Source organism: Triticum urartu, chromosome 5A (assembly GCF_056163025.1).
Source record: "Triticum urartu cultivar PI428250 chromosome 5A, HENAU_Tu73, whole genome shotgun sequence".
Lineage (NCBI taxonomy): Eukaryota > Viridiplantae > Streptophyta > Magnoliopsida > Poales > Poaceae > Triticum > Triticum urartu.
In genome coordinates this window covers 328,525,628-328,548,272 of record NC_141877.1, presented here as the reverse complement: position 1 = coordinate 328,548,272, position 22,645 = coordinate 328,525,628, and the positions used below count along the sequence as shown (strand labels likewise).

The window sequence follows — 22,645 nt, the reverse complement described above, 5'->3', positions numbered from 1 at the left end:
CTTGTTTAAGTTGGTTAAACGGATAGAGGGTTTCGAGACGAAACTCCATGCGCTTGAATCGCCTGATTTCGATAAACGAGCGAAAAGTTATACTAAAACGAAAATCAGATCAGGAATCGCGATCAGAAAAATTGCGGATTTAATCCGAGAAAAGAAAAAAACGACGAACGTTCGCTAGAACGAACGAACGAACGCTCGCTATTTAAATAAATCGGAAAAACCGATCTATTTAAAAAACTGAAACTAAAAAACGAACAAAACCGTCGGAAAAACCGAACGGTTTTTTGGAAAAAAACAGCGTCTAAAAAAACTACCCGGCAATTCCGGCGAGAGATCCGGCGGCGGCGGCGGGGCTCCGACGGTCGGCGGCGGTCGGCGGCGGCGGCGAGGCGGGGCGGCGGCGGCAGCGGAGGCGGCGGCGGGGCTAGGGCTAGGGTTTGGGGAGGCTCCCGGGCCGGGCTCCCGGCTTATAAAGCCTGGACGGGCTTAGTGTCCAGGTCGGACACGGCCCGTATGTCGGTTGCGTTTTTTTATATTTCGCGCAGAAAAACAAATAAAAAAAATACTAAACGGACTCCAAAAATTCCGAAATAAATTTTCCCGGGCTTCTAAAATCAAGTCGCACAAGGTGAACGTTTATTTGGGGCCTAAATGCAATTTTGAAAAACGCACATTTTTCCTAAATTCAAATAAAATAACGAAAAACTCCGAAATAAAATCTTATTTGATTTTATTATTAAATCCTCAATATTTCTTTAATTTGGGAAAGTCATTTTATTCCTTCTCTCATATTTTTGTAATAGAAATAATTGATGATAAAATAATTAAAATCAAATGATCCTATTCTCAAAATTTGAGAAAACCTAAATATGAAAAAAACGAAATCCCCAACTCTCTCCGTGGGTCCTTGAGTTGTGTAGAATTTCTAGGATCAAACCAAAAGCAAAATAAAATATGATATGCAATGATGGTCTAATGTATAACATTCCAAATTAAAATTTTGGGATGTTACACATAACTAGTTGGGCACTTGTCTGATAAAGCACTAATGACCCCTACGCCTAGTCTCCACGCATGCCCCGGTTCTTATATAACCGAGAGGGTATTCGGATACACTCCGGACTGTCGGGTCCCGAGGTTGAAGCGAAAAGGCCCGCCACGACAAACGATCTACAATCCGGCTAGAAGGCATCATATATGTCACTTTACAATTACATAGTCAACTTGACTGGTTGAATTCTTCTTCAATGCCGTCCAATAGGCTGTCTAGTCTACAGTCCTGTTGAGAATACTTTGCGGCCAATTCTACTTGGTCATACACTAAATTTACAGGGATCTCCTTGCCATCAGGCCCCACAGGTCCGACTTCGGCCATGTGGTTCGGGTCAGCCTTCGTGTACCGTGTCTTCACCATCGCCCAAGCTTCCCTGGCGCCCTGACGGCAGGCCGATATCTTTCATAATCGGAAGCGTCGTCGTGCTCCCTTCAGCTTTTCTACAAGCTCCCCAAGGCCTTCGGGTAGGGAGACGGACGGCCACAAGGCCTGGGCAACGCCTCGCATCACCTGCCGAACTCGTTCGTGCAACTGTGCGAGCTCAGGAAGAAGATCACCCGTCGAACTAGGCATCTCCTCGGCAGGACGACCTGTTAACATACCTACAGACATAACTCTGTCAGCCAGCTTCCCCGCTAAACTCTTTTTAAGTTCGTTCAAGCACTTACTAAATATGCCGCGCCGAAGCCGTCGATTCTCCTTAACAGAGTCCGACAGTTGGGCACGAACATCTTTCAGTTCCACGCCCAGCTTGGTGTTGGCATCTTGGAGATCATTCTTCTCCTGCCTCACCCTTGTAAGCATGTTCTCACCAGCTTTCAGCTGGCGTTTGAGCTGTTTCTTATCCAGATTCACTCCAGCGTCATCTGCAATTTTTTCGTCAGATTCGCATATAAAGCCGCACTCTAATATGGTACTTATCATTTGACGGATATGTTACCAGCGGGGGTCTCTTTGGGCTCCCCTGCGGCGGACAGTGCGGCCTGAAGTTGGGCTTTGCACTCTTCCAGCTCCTGGGACAATTGAGTATTCTTTTCTGTAAGAACCTACATAACAAATGATCCTTAAATCAGTTATCCTAACTGTTTCAAGTCTCAGGGGCTACTGATATATATAATCATCAACTTTTCTCACCCGTATGTCTTTTACATACTGCTCCATGGCTCTGGCTAGACCATCTTGAGCGGCACGGAGGTGCGCGTCTCCCAAGTTGAAGGCATCCAACGCCTCTGGGGAGAAACAAGCGTCACAAAGAACAGTCCGGGGACGCCTGTGGTTCATGGCACTTTCCACCTCACAATGGGTGGCGGACAGTCTATCCGTATCCTCTATCGGAGGAGCACCCGACGCACGCCTTGTACTGGTTCCCACCTCTGAGCCTGGCCTTGGAGCCCGGCTTGTGGAGGCGCGATTGGTAGCCTCTCCGGGTATAGTCCGGTGAGCGCTCTTTTTCCTGAAAAGAAGGCATGGGCGTTAGTATGCCTCTGAAAATTATGTCTTGCAATAAAAACGGCGCGCCATACCACTACGCCGGTGCCTCAATCCGGACTGCGGATCTTTTTAGCCTGTCTGGCCTAGCGGCCCCTTGTTGGCTAGTTGCCACGGGCTCAGCCTTCTGCTCTGAGGACTTCCCCTGCAAAACACGGCTGTTATACGGCAATAAAAAGAGCACAAGGACGGATCCTTTTTTAACTGCTGGGATTTCGGTCTCAGTCACCTGTGAGGCTGGAAATAGCCCAGGGTAATCGGCCGTAATGGCCACCAAGGTATTGTCATTACTCCCTTGGTAAAATACCCCGTCGATCAGCTCCACGGATATGTCCGGATCCTCCTGGGAGGCCGGGTCAAGGGACCATCCAGGGTCCTCGGGCTGTGGGGGAGGGCTGTTTATCTCCTTTACTGCCTGGCGCAGCTCCTGCGATGAAATCGCTAGAATGAATACTTAAACTACGGGAATACAAAACGGATGGGCGAGAAAAATCTCCGCTTACCCAGCTCGGACGGTTGTACATGGAGAATCCGCCCTGCGGATTGACGCGGAGGAATTCCTCCTCTTCTCCCTTGTACAAAGTGGACAAGATCTTTATTAGATCGGCAGCCGATCCCGGCCCTTTGCGGCCGTGGCGGGTGGCGTCATCCTCCCCGTTGAAATCCCACATGGGGTGGCCCCTATACTGGAGCGGCTGCACCCCCGCATAATGCATATAGCCATGACCTCGATCATGGTCAATCCGGATCGAGCTAAAGAGCTTATCCGGCTCATCAGATAAAGAATGTCCCGGTCGTCTTCCTCCAGGGGGCTCCGTGGACGCCAGCTCTGACGCTTCTTCAAAGGGGTGTTGTCAAACTCTGGAAGGCCGATCCGAATAGGGTCTGGAAGGGGGACATCTTCTATATAAAACCATTCTGAAGGCCAGTCTTCGGACGTCTTCTTTGGGGTCCAGTATAGGTATCCGGTCCCGGCGATACGCCACACTTCGGCTCCACCCACTTGATATATTGATCCCTTCTTAGAACGGGGCACCAGACAGAACAGCTTCTTCCATAGAGCGAAATGAGCCTCACAGCCCAAAAATAACTCGCAAAGGGCTACGAATCCCGCGATATGCAGGAGAGAAGCAGGCGTGAGGTTGTGCAGCTGGAGGCCATAGAACTCCAGAAGCCCTCGGAGAAACGGATGGATTGGGAATCTGAGCCCTCTTACTAGATAAGGGACAAGGCACACCCGCTCTCCCTTGGAGGGATTGGGATGGCTCTCCGCTTGCTCTCCGCCATTATAGGTGGCAATCCCGGCTCGAACTGGGACCAGGTACGCTGGGGGAAGAAATCCCTTGGACTGAAGCATCACCAATTTGCTATGCGGGATGGAACATCTCTCCCAATCTCCAGGCTTGGAGCTAGGGGTGAGAGAGGAGGAGCTGCATCGACCGGCCATGGTGGAATGGATCTCTATCGGGTACGCTCTGATGAAGACTCGGCAAGGGAGGATGATGTGATTTGGATCTGAATCCTCGTCTTTTTAAATAGGCAGCCCATTTGTATAGCTAGGGGGGTAAATGTGAAAACACCCTGGCTCTTCACATTCGCTCGACATGTGGAAAGTGGCCATTATTGGACGCGGAAGCCAAGAAATACAAACCATCACGAGGAACCGGACATTATTTCGACAGGTACACAGAATTTGGAGAAGGAACCCACCCTGCAATGCCGAAGACAACTGCGCGCCGGACTCATCGTCATTGAAGCCTGGTTCAGAGGCTACTGTGGGAGTCCTGGATTAGGGGGTCTCCGGACAGCCGGAATATCTCCATTGGCCGGACTATTAGACTATGAAGATATAAGATTGAAGACTTCGTCTCATGTCCGGATAGGACTCTACTTGGTGTGGAAGGCAAGCTAGGCAATACGTATATGGATATCTCCTCCTTTGTAACCGACCTTATGTAACCCTAACCCTCTCCGGCGTCTATATAAACCGAAGAGTTTTAGTCCGTAGGACAATAATCACAACATACAATCATACCGTAGGCTAGCTTCTAGGGTTAGCCTCTCTGCTCGTGGTAGATCTACTCTTGTAACACCCATATCATCAATATCAATCGAGCAGGACGTAGGGTTTTACCTCCATCAAGAGGGCCCGAACCTGCGTAAAACTTCGTGTCCCTTGCCTCCTGTTACCATCCAGCCTAGACGCACAGTTCGGGACCCCCTACCCGAGATCCTCCGGTTTTGACACCGACAGCACCCTTGTAATCATGTTCATCATCATCAATATCAATGAAGCAGGATGTAGGCTTTTACCTCCACCGTGAGGGGCCGAACCTGGGTAAAAACCTCGCGTCTCTCGTCCCACTCAACCCCTCTCAAGCTACCACGTAGATGCATTGGCCTCACGACTAAGTCCTGACACTAAGGACATCTGTCGTGACAATTCCACGACAGTATCTAGTCATAATATGTTAATATTTCGTTGAACATGTTATATGCTAGCTACTAGTCATATCATGTTAATTAGCAATTTGATGAACTTAATTGATGTCATTTGGCTCTACTAGTAATGTCAACCTTAAATGCTATATGATATACTGTTCCTACTAAACTGAAAAATGTTATCATTTGGCTAGGAAAACACCATTGTGTAGCTTTTTTATGTGTAAATATCAAATTAATGGTGTGGCCCTATTATGACATGCCATCGACGATGAATATTACTGGTTGTGTGCCTTGTTACCACACGCCACCAGTATATCCCGTACCGGTGGCGTGCCTCCATGTGACACGCCACCAGTATATCTGCTATTGGTGACGCGGAGTCCACATGCCACCAATATATTGTATCAGTTGCGCATATTGATGGTGTGGGGGCGACACATCACAAAGGTGTTTTTTAACATGCCACCAGTAGCGTCTTCTGCGCTAGTGTCTGTAAGATCTCTCTACGATCAATCATGTCACTAAAATTTGCGACAAGAGAAAAATATAGCGCATCAAATTGTTTCAACAGTGCAATTGACAATTTACATTCTTTCGTAAGAAAATGTTATAGAAAGCATCACTTTCATGAATTTTTTGCGTAAGTTATGTCCACATCGATATGGATTGCAGCACACCGTAAAGATCCTAAGTCTCTCTCTGTAAGTTATCTAAACATCATCACACGCCACTTGTCACTAATTGGTAGGGCCATAGCCCACTGTAAGCACAGCACAAAGGCAACATTTCTAGTGGATTCTCTCTAGACCTCTCTCTACTATGTACATTGCTCTCCCTCATAAAAAATAATAGTACTATGTACATTGCTCAATCCACTCATATGTGGAAGACAGTAAAACCAAGGTGCATGTGTGGCTGGAAACGAGGGACAAATCAATTTGGAGACACACAAATATCTTCCGGCGCGTCTTTGACAGCACGGGTCGACAACAAAATCGGACGGATGTGATGTAAGCCTAACAATAAACAGAACAATAGACGTCTACATCGAGCTAAAGATGCGGTTTGTTTCTCAAGCCACACACACAAAAAAACGTTTTTCCCCCGCTCAAGGTGGATTCCGCAATTAGAAAAGGCTGAAATTCCCATTACAAACATGTAGTTGGACCGCGTCGGGGGCCAATAATTGGTCGTGCGAAAATCATCGGAGGACCATATGAATGAGCGCTTCACCAGCTATTCAAGAGGGAGGCAGGGTGCATGCATCCTGCGACTGTGCCCATAGCTTATGCTAGATCCCATTGCGTTGGGCATCTTCTAGGCCTGGGCTACACGATCTCATGCCGCAGTGTGCGGTAAATGGAAGGGAACAATCATGCTGCAGCAGCTAGGATGGGGAGGAGTACACGACAGAGCACGGCGAGCGGGCGGGGCAATGGCCAAAAGGAGGAGGAATCTCGATCTCAATCTCAATCTCAATCCGCGCTTGCACTGCCGCTAGGCCACAGTGTGTGACGAGGGCTGCCGCATCCGCATATATGCTCCACCCCACCAAATTTCCCCACTCCGATGGGCCTCACCACGCCGAAAACCATAAAAGAGAGAGGAACCAGACGATATCCGTCGTGGTTTATAAGCAAGCAATCCACCTTCACTCCCAGCCGATTATTATCCCCATCCCGGAAGACGAAAAATCCGAAGCGATCCTCGCTGTCGTTGGCGGTTTACCCCTCGGGCTCGGGCGTTTTACGCTTGCGCCCCATGCCCGGTGAAAAGTAGTCGCAGCCAGCCGAAAATCCCCCCGTGCGCCCGCGGAGAGATGCCCACGCCGGTAGCCGCGGCGAGGCAGTGCCTGTCGCCGGCGGCCGTGACGGCGCTCGACGCCGCGGTCGTGTCCGCGCGGCGCAGGGTGCACGCGCAGACCACGTCGCTCCACCTCGTCGCCGCGCTGCTCGCGCAGCAGGCCCCGCCGCTCCTCCGCGACGCGCTCGCGCGGGCCCGCAGCGCCGCCTACTCCCCGCGCGTGCAGCTCAAGGCGCTCGAGCTCTGCTTCGCCGTCTCGCTCGACAGGCTCCCCTCCGCCGCCTCCTCCTCGTCCGCCGACGAGCAGCCGGAGCCGCCCGTGTCCAACTCGCTCATGGCGGCCATCAAGCGCTCGCAGGCCAACCAGCGCCGCAACCCGGACACCTACCACTTCTACCACCAGGCCGCCTTCCAGGCCGCCACCGCCGCCTCGCAGGTCAGGGTCGAGCTCTCGCAGCTCCTGCTCGCCATCCTCGACGACCCCGTCGTCAGCCGCGTCTTCGACGACGCCGGCTTCCGCAGCGCCGACATCAAGCTCGCCATCCTACGCCCCGCGCCGCCCATGCCGCTGCTCGGCCGCCTCCCTACGCGGGCCCGCCCGCCGCCTCTCTTCCTCTGCAGCTTCGCCGCCGCCGACGACGCCGACGTGCCCTCGCCCGCCGGGAGCATCGCCGGCGGCGCCGGCGAGGAGAACGGCCGCCGCATCGCCGAGATCCTCGCCCGGGGCCGCAACCCCATGCTCGTGGGTGTCGGGGCCGCGTCCGCCGCAGCGGACTTCGCCGCGGCCTCGCCGTACCGCGTCCTCCCCGTCGGTCCAAACTCCATCGACCAAACAGAACTCGGCGTGGAAGCGGCGATGGCTGGCGCCACCTCCGGCCTCGTCGTAAGCGTCGGTGACCTCAGAGAACTGGTCCCCGATGACGGCGAGCTCCAGGAGAGGGGGCGCCGGGTGGTGGCGGAGGTGACGCGGGTGCTGGAGACGCACAGAGAGGGGCGTGTCTGGGTGATGGGGTGGTCGGCCACCTACGAGACCTACCTCACCTTCCTGTCCAAGTTCCCCTTGGTTGACAAGGACTGGGAGCTCCAGCTGCTGCCGATCACGGCGGTGCGCGCCGGCGGGCTCATGCCTCCGGCAACCACGGCATCTCCTTTACCCAAGTCCGCAAGGTGAAGAAGCCCTTTCACTTTTGCACATATATATCTTTTTTTTGAAACTTTTGCACATATATATCTGTCATAGTAATTGTTTATGCTTAGGGTTTGATTGGCAACCATTAGGTGGCTGACTGGTCTCGGTGCTTAGTTTATTATCCGGATGTTTCTTAATTCGAAATTACTACACGTACGATGCTTCTTGTCTGACCTACACGTACGATGTTTTCATTCCATATAAGCGTGTACGCCCATCGTAGCATTTGGTATTTTTCAGCGATGCATGCTTCATTTGAGTGTACTGTAATTACTACTAGTGGAGTGCACGTAGCTCAACAAGGTCTTTATTAAATATATAATCTATGTACTAGCTAGTAGAACCATTTTCTCCTGCCGACAGTTTATAGTGGTTTTACCTGCCCGGATATGCTTACTTAAGCGGTCAATGTGTTCATGCTTGTTACCGTATTTGAATTATGAAGTACGTCAAACTGAAGCCATGTTATTGTGGTTGTTCCATCTATGGTTCAGTTCATTCTCTGCACATTTTCCTTTTCTTTCTGATACTGTACTATTCAAGTGCTCCATGGCGGGGAAAATGGAACTTGAATTTTGTTATGTATTTCAGAACTGTTTCATCTTGAATTCGGATAGTATACTTGAAAGATGATTTGGGTTGTACTGGTCAGAGCCAAGAGTATGATGGTTTTATCATTGACTAGTGGTGCTTAAGACACGGAGTGTTTCCATGCAGTATATTCTTTGGATACATTAGGCCTTCCACTATGTGTTAGGTGCCAAAACTCTGAAAAGTTTGCCACATACACATCTATGTCAGATACAAAATATTTAGCACCGCTCACACCATGTTGAGAAGTTAGCATCGATTGAAGCTTGGACCCACATACATAAAATAGTATAGACCAGGCCAAGACACCCCACTGCCAGCGTCTCTCCTTCCTGGCTCACTGCCCTCCTTCCTGACTCACTGCAGTACGACGCCCTTACTTTATTTGCTCGATGGATTTGGCTTCGGAGCAAGTAGATGCTCCGGTGCCCATGAATTTTTATTTGGCATCGGCTTGACAATGTAGGGCATCGGTGCCAAATATCCAAAAAGCAAATTTGGCATCACTTTTGGCCTACATAGTGGAAGGCCTTACTAGCTAAACTTGATTATTACATGAAGATTCTTTATATGCACTTACTGCATCTGGGTTGATAATGTGATGTCTAGTAGTTTCAGACATTCGACCCATCTTGTTTTTAATTTTATTTGATGGGTACTAGCCATATTCTTCAGTAATTCCTTGGCTCGCTGTTTGTTCCTTATCTGATAAGTTTTGCTTGCTGATCTTTCAAATTTCAATTCTCGTATCATTTGATCCTTTGGATGTTCGTTGTACATTTATACTACTACATATGGCAATATAGTAGAGGTTTTATTGCCATAAGATTCATGCACTTGCAATTTATAACAGCTTGATGAGAAGGGTAAGAGACACTAAACAATGCATTTTCACGGGAAAGAGTTAGGTTTCGCCTAGTGCAGCAAATTTGTTCTCTAACCGGACATTCTAATGCCCAGCCAAAATTGGGGTCATAAATGTATCAATGGTATGACTAGTTGTACCTAAAGTTGCTGTGGAATCAGAAATAGTTCATTGTACTTGGTCTGGCTTCTGTCACAGTGTCATGTACTGCAGTTTCTTTCAGCCACTGGACCTAACAGTTTCAATCTTGTAATTTGCAGCTTGGTGGAATCGTTCCTTCCTTTTGGTGGACTTGTCAGTGGTTCATACGAGTCTAACAGCCTCGCAGCGCACCCTTGCCCGCAAACCCTCCGGTGTCAACAGTGCAATGATAGATGTGAGCAAGAAGTCACAACAATCGTTAAAGGGAGTGGCATTACAGCTGAAGGCCATCACCAGGGAGGTCCGTCTTCCCTGCTTCAGAATGGCAGCATGATGGGTCTTAACAGTGGACTGGATGCAATCAAGGTGTGAAGCTATTTATGTCTTTTGAAACGTTTTTAGTACAGCAGCAAAAACGCGCACGCCCCGCGTGTTAAATACATGGATAATTTTGCATCTCATTGGTATAAAAGGTGTGCAGTTTTTCTTCAGTGCAGGTTAGAGATGATCAGATGGTGTTGAAATCAAAAATATTGAATCTGCAGAAGAAGTGGAACGAGTACTGCCTGCGGCTCCACCAAGGAAGCCAGAGGATCAACACAGGTCCTTACCAGGTATTCCCACATTATACTGGTGTTCCTGTTGACACAGAAAGATCAGCAATTCTGAGCAAAGGCTCCGAGTCGGTTACAGTTCAAAGGGAGGTTATTAGGCCTTCTGCAGTACCTGCTACACATACGAATGCAACCCCAAACAAGAGTGTTTCACCTCCGTCTATCTCCAACCAAAGGAACGAAGGCCTTGTGTTGAATCTTCAAGGGAGGCATTCAAAGGGTGACGAGCAATTTCAAGACAGGCATGCGCAGTTGCGGCAAGAACACTTGTCAAGCTGCCATGATCGTGAAGATTGCATGTCGCCATCAGCTGCTGGATCCGTGGCAACGGACTTGGTGTTGAGTACGCCTCGTGGATCTTCATCCAAGGGTACAAGCTCTGTGAGCTGGAAACATGTGGTGGATTCAGAGAAGTCTACCCACCTGACACCCAGTAAGGTGGATGATTTGAATATGAAGCCCCCACAGCCCTTTGCACAACCTTACAGCTCCCGGAGTTCCACAAATATGGGGCAACCATCACCTAGTGCTCTGCATTCACCAGCTTCAGGAGGCGTGTCTGCCTTTGGCCAATGGCGAAAGCCCTCACACCTTGCAGCACAAGGTTCTGATTTGAGCGACTACAAGCTACTCGTGGAACGCCTGTTCAAGGTGGTTGGAAGGCAGGAGGAAGCCCTGAGTGCTATCTGTGGATCCATTGTTGGCTGCCAGTCAACAGAGAGGCGCCGCGGCACAAGCAGGAAGAACGACATCTGGTTCAGTTTTCATGGTTTTGACAGTATGGCCAAGCGGAGAGTTGCGGTGGCGCTGGCAGAGCTCGTGCACGGCAGCCAAGACAGCTTCATTTATCTGGACCTAAGCCTCCAGGACTGGGGCGGCTCAAGTTTCAGAGGAAAGACTGGCATAGATTGCATCGTTGATGAGTTGAGCAAGAAGCGGCGCTGTGTGATCTTCCTCGATAACATTGATAAAGCTGACTGCCTTGTTCAGGACAGCCTCTCTCATGCCGTTGACACGGGCAGATTCCGAGACATGCGCGGCAAGGAAGTTGCCATTAATGACTCCATAGTAATATTGTCAACAAGATTGGCGCGATGCAGCAAAAATGTCTCGGTTGGGGTGGAAGAGGGGCATACTTTCTCGGAAGAGAAGATCCTGGCTGCTAGAGGACGACAACTGAAGATCTTGATAGAGTCAGGCACGGAGATCACCAGCAGAGGCCCTAGTAGCAGTAAGCTGGCAGTTTCCCCAGGTCACTCTCTCACCAAACTTCAAACTTCTGTGTACTCTGGTTGTGTCAGTAAGAGGAAAATTGACATTTCTGACGACCAAGAAAAGCAGCTAGAATCACCGAGCAATCCGAAGCGTCCGCACAGAACATCAAGTGTGCCCTTCGACCTGAACCTCCCCATCGGCGACGATGGATCCAGTGACGCTGACGGCGACGACGGCAGCAGCAACGACAGTCCAGATGAGTCCATCGACAGCCTCATGGGTTTGGTCGACGGTGCGATCGAATTCAAGGCGTTCGACTTTGGCAAACTCGCCAACGACATCCTGCAGGGGGTGAGCAGTGTGCTCGGCAGCATCCTGGGCTCGGGCTGCACGTTGGAGGTCGGCGACGGCGCGATGGAGCAAATGCTTGCGGCCTCATGGGCATCGGAGGACGGGCGGCGGCCTCTGCGGGCCTGGCTGGAGCAGGTGTTCGCCAGGAGCCTCGAAGAGCTGAAGCTCAAGCGCAGCAAGCAGGCGAGCAGCTCTGCTCTTAGGCTAGTGGCCTGTGAGGACGGCGCAGCAGCAGCGACGGCGGCCAAGGAAGACGGCGGTTTTGGACCGCTGCTCCCCTCGAGAATAATCCTGGAGTGGCGATGAATGGATGACGATATCTGTATATACTGTGATGGATCGCGTCATTGTTGGTAGCTAGTCCACGGTAGTATAGCGTTATAAGCCTGGTTGCGAATTAAATAAGTTGTAGTCCACACTAGTTGATTGCTAGCAGTCTACCTCAGTTGATGATGCACTGCCTTCGTCGATCAATATATATTGGCAAGTGTATAGATTTTGACTGTAACTATTGTTGATTTCTTTGCCAATGTATACTGATCGTATATGTGGTGCTGCAAATATATAGTAGCTTTGTTATTTAGATACATTAAAACTGAGCACTTTCCCAACCCTTTCGGGGCATCATCGCTAGTTTGAAGCATTTTTGGCCGTTGGATGAGTTGTGAATCGGATTGCTAGTTTGAAGCATTTTTTGCCGTTGGATGAGTCGGGAGTCGCTTCTAATCCGGTTATGTTTGCTAATAACGATCGCTAACCATCCCGGACCACTGCTCCGGTCGCTTTTTTGGGTGCTCCGGATAAATTGGGCCTAATGGGCCTCTAGCAACCTCCTTACAGACCTGCACAGAGTGAATCGACACGCTGCGTAGAAAAACCTACGGAGTACAAGAGAAGGTGGCACGACCATGCGGGTCTCCTATTCGTACGCCGCCGCCGATCTCCTCTTCCCTCTGGGCGGCTGCTACTCTTGCGGCTGTCGGTTCCACTCATCCCCAAACCCCGTCCCTCCCGATCCCTTCCCTCTTATGACCGAGGGTGAATCATTGGTGTGAGCGAGATGCCGCCGACTACACTCGCAACCCTATTGAGGCGGCGGCGGTGGACGCCCCTTGATGAAGATGTCCTTGAAGGTAACGGGCGGGCGACGAGAACGGCGCGGTGAAGAACTCTCGCGTCCTGATTCCAGTTGATATCCTAGCTATCCATGCATTTGACAGCCGGCCGTAGGGTGAAGGTCAAGGCTAAGGTATATCGCGATACTCTACCCTACCCACGTGATTCCATTTCACTTCATGACGATGCCAACACCCATTCTGAATTTAACATCAACCAAGCAGTAGGATTATCCCTCCGGATTCATTTCAGATTCCACACATGCTCTAGTTACTCATTAGTTCAAGCTAATTGGTGTTTCATATACTAATCTATTTGTTTCAACATTTTTTAATGTCTAATGTATTCGTCAACTTATGCAACTTTACTTTTGTGTTCCAAAATATTGCAGAAACTTGATATTATGATTATGAGCACGCACACACACCTTGCCGCTGGTTGGTGTGGATTGGTGATGCAAGAGCCTCGTCTTCAGAGAGGCGGCAGGTGGGAGAAAGATTGACAAAGTGGTGGTGTCCCGCGGCTGGGAGGACCATGGTGAGCACCCTCCCCCCTCCCCCCTCCCCCAATTTTTTTGTATGTGTCACAAATTTTTCATGGATCACTGTGAGATTATTAATCATGCTTACTTTTGGGTTCACATGAATAATGCTCACGGGGAAACTTTGTTCCTTCAGTTGATCACATGGCTGAAGAAAATAACATGTAAATATATTAGTTTATTAATGTACATAAAACGTATGTTAGTTTCTTTGAAGAAAATAACAGGCAAAGATATTATTTTTATTAATGTATAGCATATGTCGACTTTGATGATTTGTGCCTATGAAGTGTAAAGATTTTATTCATTTTTCTTTTAGGAAAGGCTGTTATTTTCTGTACTGTTTACTCATACAGAAGGGACTTTGCTTATTTGTGCGTATCAACATATTCCTATGCTTTGCACTTAAGGAATCAATATGCGCGCACTTGCTCGAAATAAGATGAGAAATCTATTGTTTTCCCCTGCGAGTTTTTTCAAAGGTGTGCATGCGTGATTATCGATGTTTTCTTTTCTCTCAATCTAGTTTTAATGGTTCTTTATTTGCAGTCCAGATCACCGTCGGCACGAAAGAAAAACGGATCATGTGCTACAGATTAAGTTTGCATCCAAAATAATATTTTAAAAATATTTAACATGTAAAATAATATCATATTCAGATTCTACACATTTTTATAATCAAATTTCATATATAACATGTTAAAATCGAAGTTATGGTTTAAAAGATATGGATAATTTAGAAAACCATTTGTTTTATATGGACCATAAATTGATTAACCGAAAAACTTGGGGTTTCTGTTAAAATGCAAAAACAATTTGTTTGACTTAAATATGGATGGCAGGTTAATTACCTCAAAAGTCAGGGTGTTTTCTGAAAAACTGTAAAAAATAGTTCATCCTACTTAAATTGGACTAAGGGTTAATTTACATTAAACATGGGGATGTTTTATAAAAAGGACAACAGACGGGCAGAAACAATAGTTCAGTTTTTTTGTAGGTATGGATTTTCACATCACATGGTGGTGCACGATGCCATAAAATGTCACCCGTGGCGTTCACACGTGCCACACTAGTTTGCGACGGTTCTTCAGTTTTTTTTTAAACACAGTACAGACGCAAACGCTCATATAAACGCGCATACATTCATCCCTATGAACGTATATACGCATATTCTATCCCTATGAGCATTTTCGAGAGACTGAGCCGGCATATTATCTTGAGATTTTACGACGGTGATTAGTTGTTAGAGTTCTGCTTCGGTACACTCTCTTAAAACATTTCATGAATCTTAGAGGTACTTAAAAAGTGTATTCTTGGACACTAATCAACTAATTCTTAAACTACGTTGGAAAAATTGATTGTTGATCAGCACTCAAATCTTTTTGGAGGTGCACAAGTGGATAGAGGGATTAGAGTGAGTAACCATCGACCTTGGGTCTTCTCTTTGCCGATGGCAGCTTAATTTTTAATGCAAAAGACGCAAGTGCCCGGAGGTATAATATATGTTGACTATTGGTCACCCTGGATGAGAAATAGTTATTCTTCACCCACCTCTGTTTTAACATCTATGCACCGTAATTTTACGATTCGTAAATTTTGTCTTACTTTAGACATAAAAAGAGAATGTAAGAAAATCTATAATCATCGTAATTTTTTTATGTTATGTAAAATTACAAATGTAAAAATATAGTGTAAAATGTACATAAAATATAATTTTTATATAATTTTTTTGTTATGCCAAATTTTATGTAGTAAATCAACATGAATATAACTATTTGTATTTTAAAATAAAAATAATTACATTCATCTTGATTCAGTGCGTAAAATTTGGCATAAGAAAACAAAAATATAGGTCCTAAGATCAGAAAAAATGCATTTTATGTATGTTTTACACTATGTTTTTACCTTTGTAATTTTACGTAACATAAAATATTTTTTACGGCGACTATATACTTTCTTACGATCTATTTTACGTATAGAATAAGACAAAATTTACGAAACGTAAAATTACAGTATATTGCTATTAAAATAGAGGGGATGAAGAATAACTATTCCTCACCCAGGGTGACGAATAGTCAATCATTATAGCAATAGATCGTGTTGTACATTAAACGTCCCTTATGTATTAAAAATTTACTTCTTCCGATCCATATTATTTGTCTTAGATTTGTCTAAATACGGATGTGTGTAGAAAAATATGGATCGGGAGGAGTACAATGCATATAAGAAAAGGTTGGCGTCAAAAAATACATTAACATAAAATCTTAATCATACATTTTCAAAAGGGTAAAACGTGCATATAAATATTCTTGGTGTACGAAAAAATATACAAGGTGTGTGGAAACAAGTAACACGTCCGAAAATATATTTCAAAATCTGTTGCACATGCATTTGAAAAATGATAAACGTGTACATAGGAAATGCTCGTGATGTATATGACAAGTGTGCAAAGTGTATGAAAAAAACAGTTACACAGAAATATATGTTTAAAAAAATGTTTCTCATGTTTTGGAACACTGTAGAAAAATGTCTTATATGTATATAAAAATGTATAATGGGCACGAAACAAAAAAGTACACACAAAACATATATTTAAAAATGATGATATATTTTTAAAACATTTTACACAAAAAAGTTTTAGATGTATATGAATATTGTTTCATGTATTTGGAAGAAATTAATCATGTATAAAAATGTTTTTGGTTCTATGCGAAAAGAGAAAGAAAAAACACGACAAAAACCTTCAAAATAAAGAAAAAACAAAAAAAACCCATAAAAACCGAGATAAAACCAAAAGAAAAGAAAAGAAAATCGAAAGAAAAAGGAAAAGAAAACAAATGTAAAAGAATGGAAACATTGAAAGCAAAGAAATACACGAAGAAAAAAGAAGAAAACCGAGAAAGAAACCAAGAAAACCAAAGAAAATAGAGAGAAAAAAGAGAAAAAAAATCATTAAAAACAAAGAAAGACAACCAAAGTAAACAAAAAATGAAATGAAAGAAGAACGAAAATAAAAAAATGATAAGGAAATGGAAAAACTGATGGAAAAACAAAGGAAAACAATAAAACCCAAAGAAAACCTTTTAGGAAGGAAGACCAAGATAAAAACAAAAGAAACCTAAAAAATACTAAGAAAACTACAACAACGAACACACGAAACATCAAACAAGCGAACATGATCAAAACTCTAAAAATAGGCTGGCCCAACATAGTACACCACGTGAAAAGGTTTCAGGCGAGACACAACGTCGCTAAGCTTTAGCACTTGGGTTTCGTCACAATGTTTGGTTAAGTATACCTAGGGAATTTTTTGTCTACTTTTAACGTTATGATATATGAAAAAGAAGTAAAACCAAGAAAACCCTACCCAAATAGTAAAACATACAAAAAAGCAACAAAGAAAAAACCCGACCCAAACAGTGAAAAGGTTTAACGGAAAAATACACGGAGAGAAAAAAAACGCACTACTACAGTTATGGGTCGTCCTGGTCGGGCAACGCTTCAGGAGAGGCTCCCAAGCGGGCGGGCTTTAGATTATTTTTTTCTAGGGGATTTATCTTCAGCTTTGGATACGGGCCGGACTTGGACTGCATTGCAGCCCAGCGGGATTTAGCCTGTCGCTCACAATCACAGCTCCTCCAGCGCCGCCGCTTGTTGGCATCCATGGCGGCGGCAGGGGAACCGGCGGGGGCTCAAGACCGGCGCCACCTCTCTCAACTACTTAATCAAAGGACGCGCAAGAATGTACGTTCCCTTGATCGTTCTTTTACTGGGGTTTTGATTTGGGCATGCGTGATGGGGCTGATTACACGATACGGCCACAGAGCTCGGCGGCAATGGCCGCGGAGGCCAAGAGGTCCGGGCGGCGCTGCCGCGCTGGGTACTTGGGTGAGGAGACGGAGGCCACGCGGAGATGACCACATGTGGGCGGGCGACCGCCGGCGAAGGTGGATCGACGGCCGCGGCAGTCCACATGTGTTCGGTGTTCCTTCTTCTTTCTGAATCACACATTGGGGCGTTGGTTAGACAGTGTTTGCTTCTGAATGCTCCCTGCTTGCTTGCTGCTCCGTGCCAGCTCAAATGTTACTAGAAGGAGCCAAAGCCTGCGGTTGCTGTTGCTAATGCGTGCGACGACTTGACTAAAAATACAACATGTGTTGCATTGATTTGCTGGTCTGGCTGACGCACCGCACACGGTATTATTCTACTCCGTATTAACATGTGGGAATTGACTGTTTAACCAAGGTCGCTCTCATCCTAGCTTTGCTGTCGCCCTGGCCAGCCACTGATCTCCTTGATTCACCATCGCCCGCAACCTCACCGGTGTGGTGGTTGATGAGGTAGCCCCCATATCTTTCGTTTTAGATCAAGAATAATGGCGCACAGTTCTTCATATATTCTGACTAGGCATGTTTGGCAATTTTGATACTGCTCCAGATCTGTTTTATCCTTTGTTTTGCTGTCGCTTTGCTGAACTAGTGTACACCTTTGATGTCGATGCTACTGGGACCATATCATTGGACGATTTGCTTGACTTTCATTTCAGCACATGTGCATTCTGTTTTCTTAATTTGCACTTTCTATTCTGCCATGCAACTGGGGGAGCTAGCTGCTAATGTCTTACTGGACTCTTTGTACCCATAATCTACGATTACTCTTATTTTCTCTCATAAGTATGCATAAGCCTCATAAAGTCTTACGATATTGTACTGATAGCAATCGTAATAATATTACCAATGCCAACCTATTGTTAGCCAAGCTGCATGATGTAGCATCACTTTCTTGCAGATAAGTGTTTGCTTCACAGAACTGCTTGTTGGATGTGTGGCCATCGTCGCTGTCGGCTCTAGGTATCTCGTTTCAAATGTTCAATGCAACATGTGTTTGATTGATTTGCTGGTATTAGCTGACACACGTACACATTAATTTGTCGTGCTTCTTGACTAGGTAAGGTCCAGCCGTAATTCCTTTCCTGCTGGCAAATAGTTACCTGCAAACTAGTTCCTCCTGACAGCACCTCATTGATCGATTGATAGATGTGCCTACGTACTGCATGTGAAACGGTGAGATTGCTCTTGGATGCTTTGTTTACATCAGCAATGAGATATTCATGCATAGTGCCAACCAAAACTTCCTAGCTAATTGTAACTATGAGTGTACATGTCGGGCAATCTTTATCATATATTCATATGTATAAATGTACATCAATTGTAGTGTGTCTACACCTAATTTGATATTGATGACATGATGTTATGCATAACCATATCATTTGCCGATTTTTTTGACTTTCATTTCAGCACGTGTGTATTGTTTCTTAATTGCCTTATCCAATCCTCCCATGGACCTGGGGGAACCAAGTAACTGCCCATGTTTTACCGGGTTTTCTGGGGTACATCTCCTTGTTCTAAAAGAACTACTATAACCTTAATTTACTACTCCCTCTGTTCCTAAATATTTGTCTTTCTAGAGATTTCAACAAGTGACTACATACAGAGCAAAATGAGTGAATCTATACTCTAAAATATGTCTATATACATCCGTATGTGGTAGTCCATTTGAAATCTCTAAAAAGACAAATATTTAGGAACGGAGGGAGTAGAACATACAAGTAAATCAACTGTGTGCTGTTATTATTTCACTATGAAATAGAACATGTATCAAAGCATGCTCAGAAGTCAGAGTGCATACATGATCTGCAAAAATATGTTAACATGCATGCCATCAAATAGAACATGCATTTCTAGTTTAGAAAAATTATTCCTCCTAGTTAGCAATATATACTGCTCCACTGGAATAACTAAAACCTCTAAAGCTCAGCAAGTTTAATTTTAAAGTGCAATTTCTCTCCTATTATTTGCAACCAATTCTGTCCCTATCAATTGATATGTGTTGTTCTTTGATTTTGACTATGTGCAAGCATTATCTGAAATGGTCAATTGATCACATGTCTATAGTGATATCAAAACAAAGAAATACTGCATCCTTTTTTCTAGTTTGTTTCTTCAAGGGTCAATCACGAAAATGAAGTTCACTTAGGATTGCAAATACAATTACTATTGCCTCAGTAAATTTTGTGTGGCCAGTTCTCATTAAAAATAGTAACAATGACGTCGATTAACTCATCCGTGTTCAGAAAGTTTATAAGTTAACAGTATAATATCTATTAAATCATGTCTACGGAGCAAAAATTTGACAGTTCAACTGCACAAAACAAAATGCACTCTAATACCTTTTGAAGTTTATGTATTGATATATCATACTCCTAGTTAAATTACTGAAATAATATCGTATTCTCCCCACTTTTACATTAGCGTTTCGAAAGGAAATATATTATATGTGTGCTTACGTATCATATGTTGATTACTTGCACGAACAAGAAGCAAATAAATGTTATTATTAATTAGCTCACTCCATAAGATTGTATCTTCCATTGATGGCATATGAAACTGTATCCAAAAGATTGTATCTTCCACTAATGGCATATGAAATTGTATCTTCCTTCCATTAATGGCATACGAGACTGTATCCAAAAGATTTTAATTATATGTATATATCCAAAAGATTTTAGCAATATTCAGACGATAAATGAGGCATATCTCTTAATGAGCATAATCTTGTCCAATCTGTACATATATATCCGTCCAATCCCACCATGAACTGCACTAAATGCATTGCGATTTAATCTCATACATCACATATCCTTTCTCTATATAAACACACACACCCTCTTCTCATAACCAAACCAAGACCTATCACTCCCACCATGGCAAGTAACAATCTGCTTGACTGGCCAGAACCCATTGTACCAGTGCAAACTCTTTCCAACTCTGGTATGAGCTCCTTGCCACAACAGTACATCAAGCCTCCATCTGAGCGTCCTAGTGGTGTCACAAATGACCCTAATCTCAGTATCCCAGTTATCGATCTTGCTAGCTTCTCTAATACCCCTGAACATCATCAAGAAATGCTAAAAGCAATAGCCTCTGCATGCAAGAACTGGGGTTTCTTCCAGTTAGTGAACCATGATGTGGACACGGAGGCTGTGAGGAGGATGAGAAGTGCATGGAGGGAGTTCTTTGACCTCCCCATGGAAGAGAAGAAGGTACATGCCAACTTACCGGTAACATATGAGGGGTATGGGAGCCGCCTTGGAGTTGAGAAAGGGGCAATCTTAGATTGGAGTGACTATTACTTCCTTAATCTCTTCCCAAGTGATATCAGAAACCTTGACAAGTGGCCAAAGATTCCTACTGACCTGAGGTAGATAAATATTTTTCTTTTCTCGAGAAAACGCAGCTTCATTGTTTTTTTTAATTTATCCTCATTCTTTATAAGTTCTTGCAGTTTAGAGTTTTCTGATATGTTTGGTTACACAGTTTCCTATTTGATATTGTTTTGGTATTTATGCAGGGAAGCCACTGAGAAGTATGCATGCCAACTAATAAGTCTCTGTCAAGTCTTGCTCAAGGCTATGTCCAGTAGCTTAGGGTTGGAGGAGGACTACCTCCATAATGCTTTTGGTGGCAGTGATGGCATCTCGGCTACCATGCGTGTGAACTACTATCCAAGATGCCCACAGCCTGAGCTCACTCTTGGTCTCTCATCTCACTCTGACCCCGGTGGCATCACCTTGCTCCTCACTGATGATAACGTCGAGGGGACACAGGTACGCAAGGGAGACACATGGGTCACCGTGCAACCAGTCCCAGGTTCCTTCCTCGTAAACGTTGGTGATCAGATTCAGGTGATCGCTGTGGCCTACTTACGTTTTTCTGTCAATCTGATGTGATATGTACTATGTTTTTAAGGCGACGCTTTGCTTTAAGGCGCTGGGGGGGGGGGGGGGGGGTGCCTCGACGCCTAGGTGCCTAAAGCGGACATATTTGCAAAGCGCTGGGGGGGCACCTCGACGCCTAGGCGTCGCCTTAGAGACGCCTTAAAAACATAGGATATGTATCTTCGATTGTCTTGTCTAAAGTAGTAACATTCTCATTACACCCAATCACTATATATTTTGTGCTGATGAAGCTAACGTGTGAAATTAATGTCAATTTGTTTGCATCTATAAGGAAGTCAAGAGTACCATATATTCTTGGCTTCTTTGCAAGAGATTAAATACAATATAGAATTTGGATAGTATGAAGCTAACCCTATGCATGTAGGTAGTTGATAAGATCCTTTTTTTTGTATTAATTATGACACTCCTTCCGATTGTACTAAATCAGCGACAATTAATATGGATCGGAGGGAATAGTAGATGTTGTTTAGAATCAACAGAATTGAATTGTATAAGATGCGTGCCTATTTAAGCATCACGGTGAATTATGGGCAACAGGTTTTACATGTTGTTATGCGCCTAACTCTCTTGGCCAAAGAGATTTATGGCATCCTTTTATTTGATCTTGTGGGGGCGATAGAAGGAAGAGCTAAAAGAAAAGAAAAAAGGCAACACGTTTAAAACCTTCTAGATAGATCTAGCTAGCCTGTACACTTTCTGAAGTTTCAACATATACATATACTGAACTGCTTCATTGATCAATATACTAGTAGTACGCTGGTAGATAGAACTACTGAAGTTTGTTGACATGCATGATCTGCATATTTACGCACCAGAAATGACAGTTACACACACAGTAGCATGCCATGCAGTCCAGATACGTGAAAAAGATGATGTCATAGGTGCATGCATGCAAAGAGAAGTTGAATGAAAGAGACAGCACAGCCCCCCTACGAAAAATTGCTTGTTCTTGAAGCTTCTAAAATATCTTGTGATTTTCCAGATCCTGAGCAACGGGCGTTACAGGAGCGTGGAGCACCGCGCGCTGGTCAACTCGGACAAGGAGCGCTTCACCATCGCCTTCTTCTGCAACCCTCGAGGCGACCTCCCTGTCGCTCCGGCGAGCGAGCTCGTCGGCCCGGGGTCGCCGGCGCTGTACCAGGAGCCGGTCACCTTCAGCGACTACCGCAAGTACATACGCACCAAGGGCCCCAGCGGCAAGACGCAGGTGCAGTCCATCAGCAGCACCATGCAGCCAGGGCCTGCAGCTTGATCCACCATCCCTTCTCAGTCAGCATGGATAAATCATAATAAATGTATCAGCACGGACAGCGTTTGAACCTGTTGTTATAGGTTGCCAGCAGTTGGGAGATATGGGCGTCGTGCGTGCACGTAATTTGTTTGTACAATTTGGATCCTTGGTATTGTATCTCAATCAGTGTGCCTTTCATTTTA

At 45.3% G+C, this 22,645-nt stretch overlaps 2 protein-coding genes across 4 annotated transcripts; both read left to right on the top strand.

The window, feature by feature from the left end:
- Positions 1 to 6,235: 6,235 nt before the first annotated feature.
- On the top strand, positions 6,236 to 12,319 carry LOC125508816 (protein DWARF 53). Its single transcript, XM_048673610.2, has 3 exons — positions 6,236 to 7,957; positions 9,696 to 9,942; positions 10,074 to 12,319. Exons 1-3 carry the CDS (start codon positions 6,807 to 6,809, stop codon positions 12,060 to 12,062), a joined length of 3,387 nt encoding a protein of 1,128 aa, XP_048529567.1. The 5' UTR covers positions 6,236 to 6,806; the 3' UTR covers positions 12,063 to 12,319.
- A 4,660-nt stretch (positions 12,320 to 16,979) lies between these two features.
- Positions 16,980 to 22,645, top strand: LOC125508815 (jasmonate-induced oxygenase 4). 3 transcript variants are annotated; one of them, XM_048673609.2, is made up of 5 exons: positions 16,980 to 17,157; positions 18,202 to 18,263; positions 18,450 to 18,476; positions 20,824 to 21,157; positions 22,194 to 22,645. In XM_048673609.2, the coding sequence occupies exons 1-5, from the start codon at positions 17,077 to 17,079 to the stop codon at positions 22,461 to 22,463; spliced, it is 774 nt and encodes a 257-aa protein (XP_048529566.1). In that variant the 5' UTR covers positions 16,980 to 17,076; the 3' UTR covers positions 22,464 to 22,645. The 3 variants fall into 3 exon arrangements, with proteins under 3 accessions (XP_048529566.1, XP_087382107.1, XP_048529565.1); XM_087525981.1 differs by lacking the exons at positions 16,980 to 17,157; positions 18,202 to 18,263; positions 18,450 to 18,476 and adding an exon at positions 18,520 to 20,673 and having other exon boundaries at positions 20,824 to 21,079; XM_048673608.2 differs by lacking the exons at positions 16,980 to 17,157; positions 18,202 to 18,263; positions 18,450 to 18,476 and adding an exon at positions 18,533 to 20,673.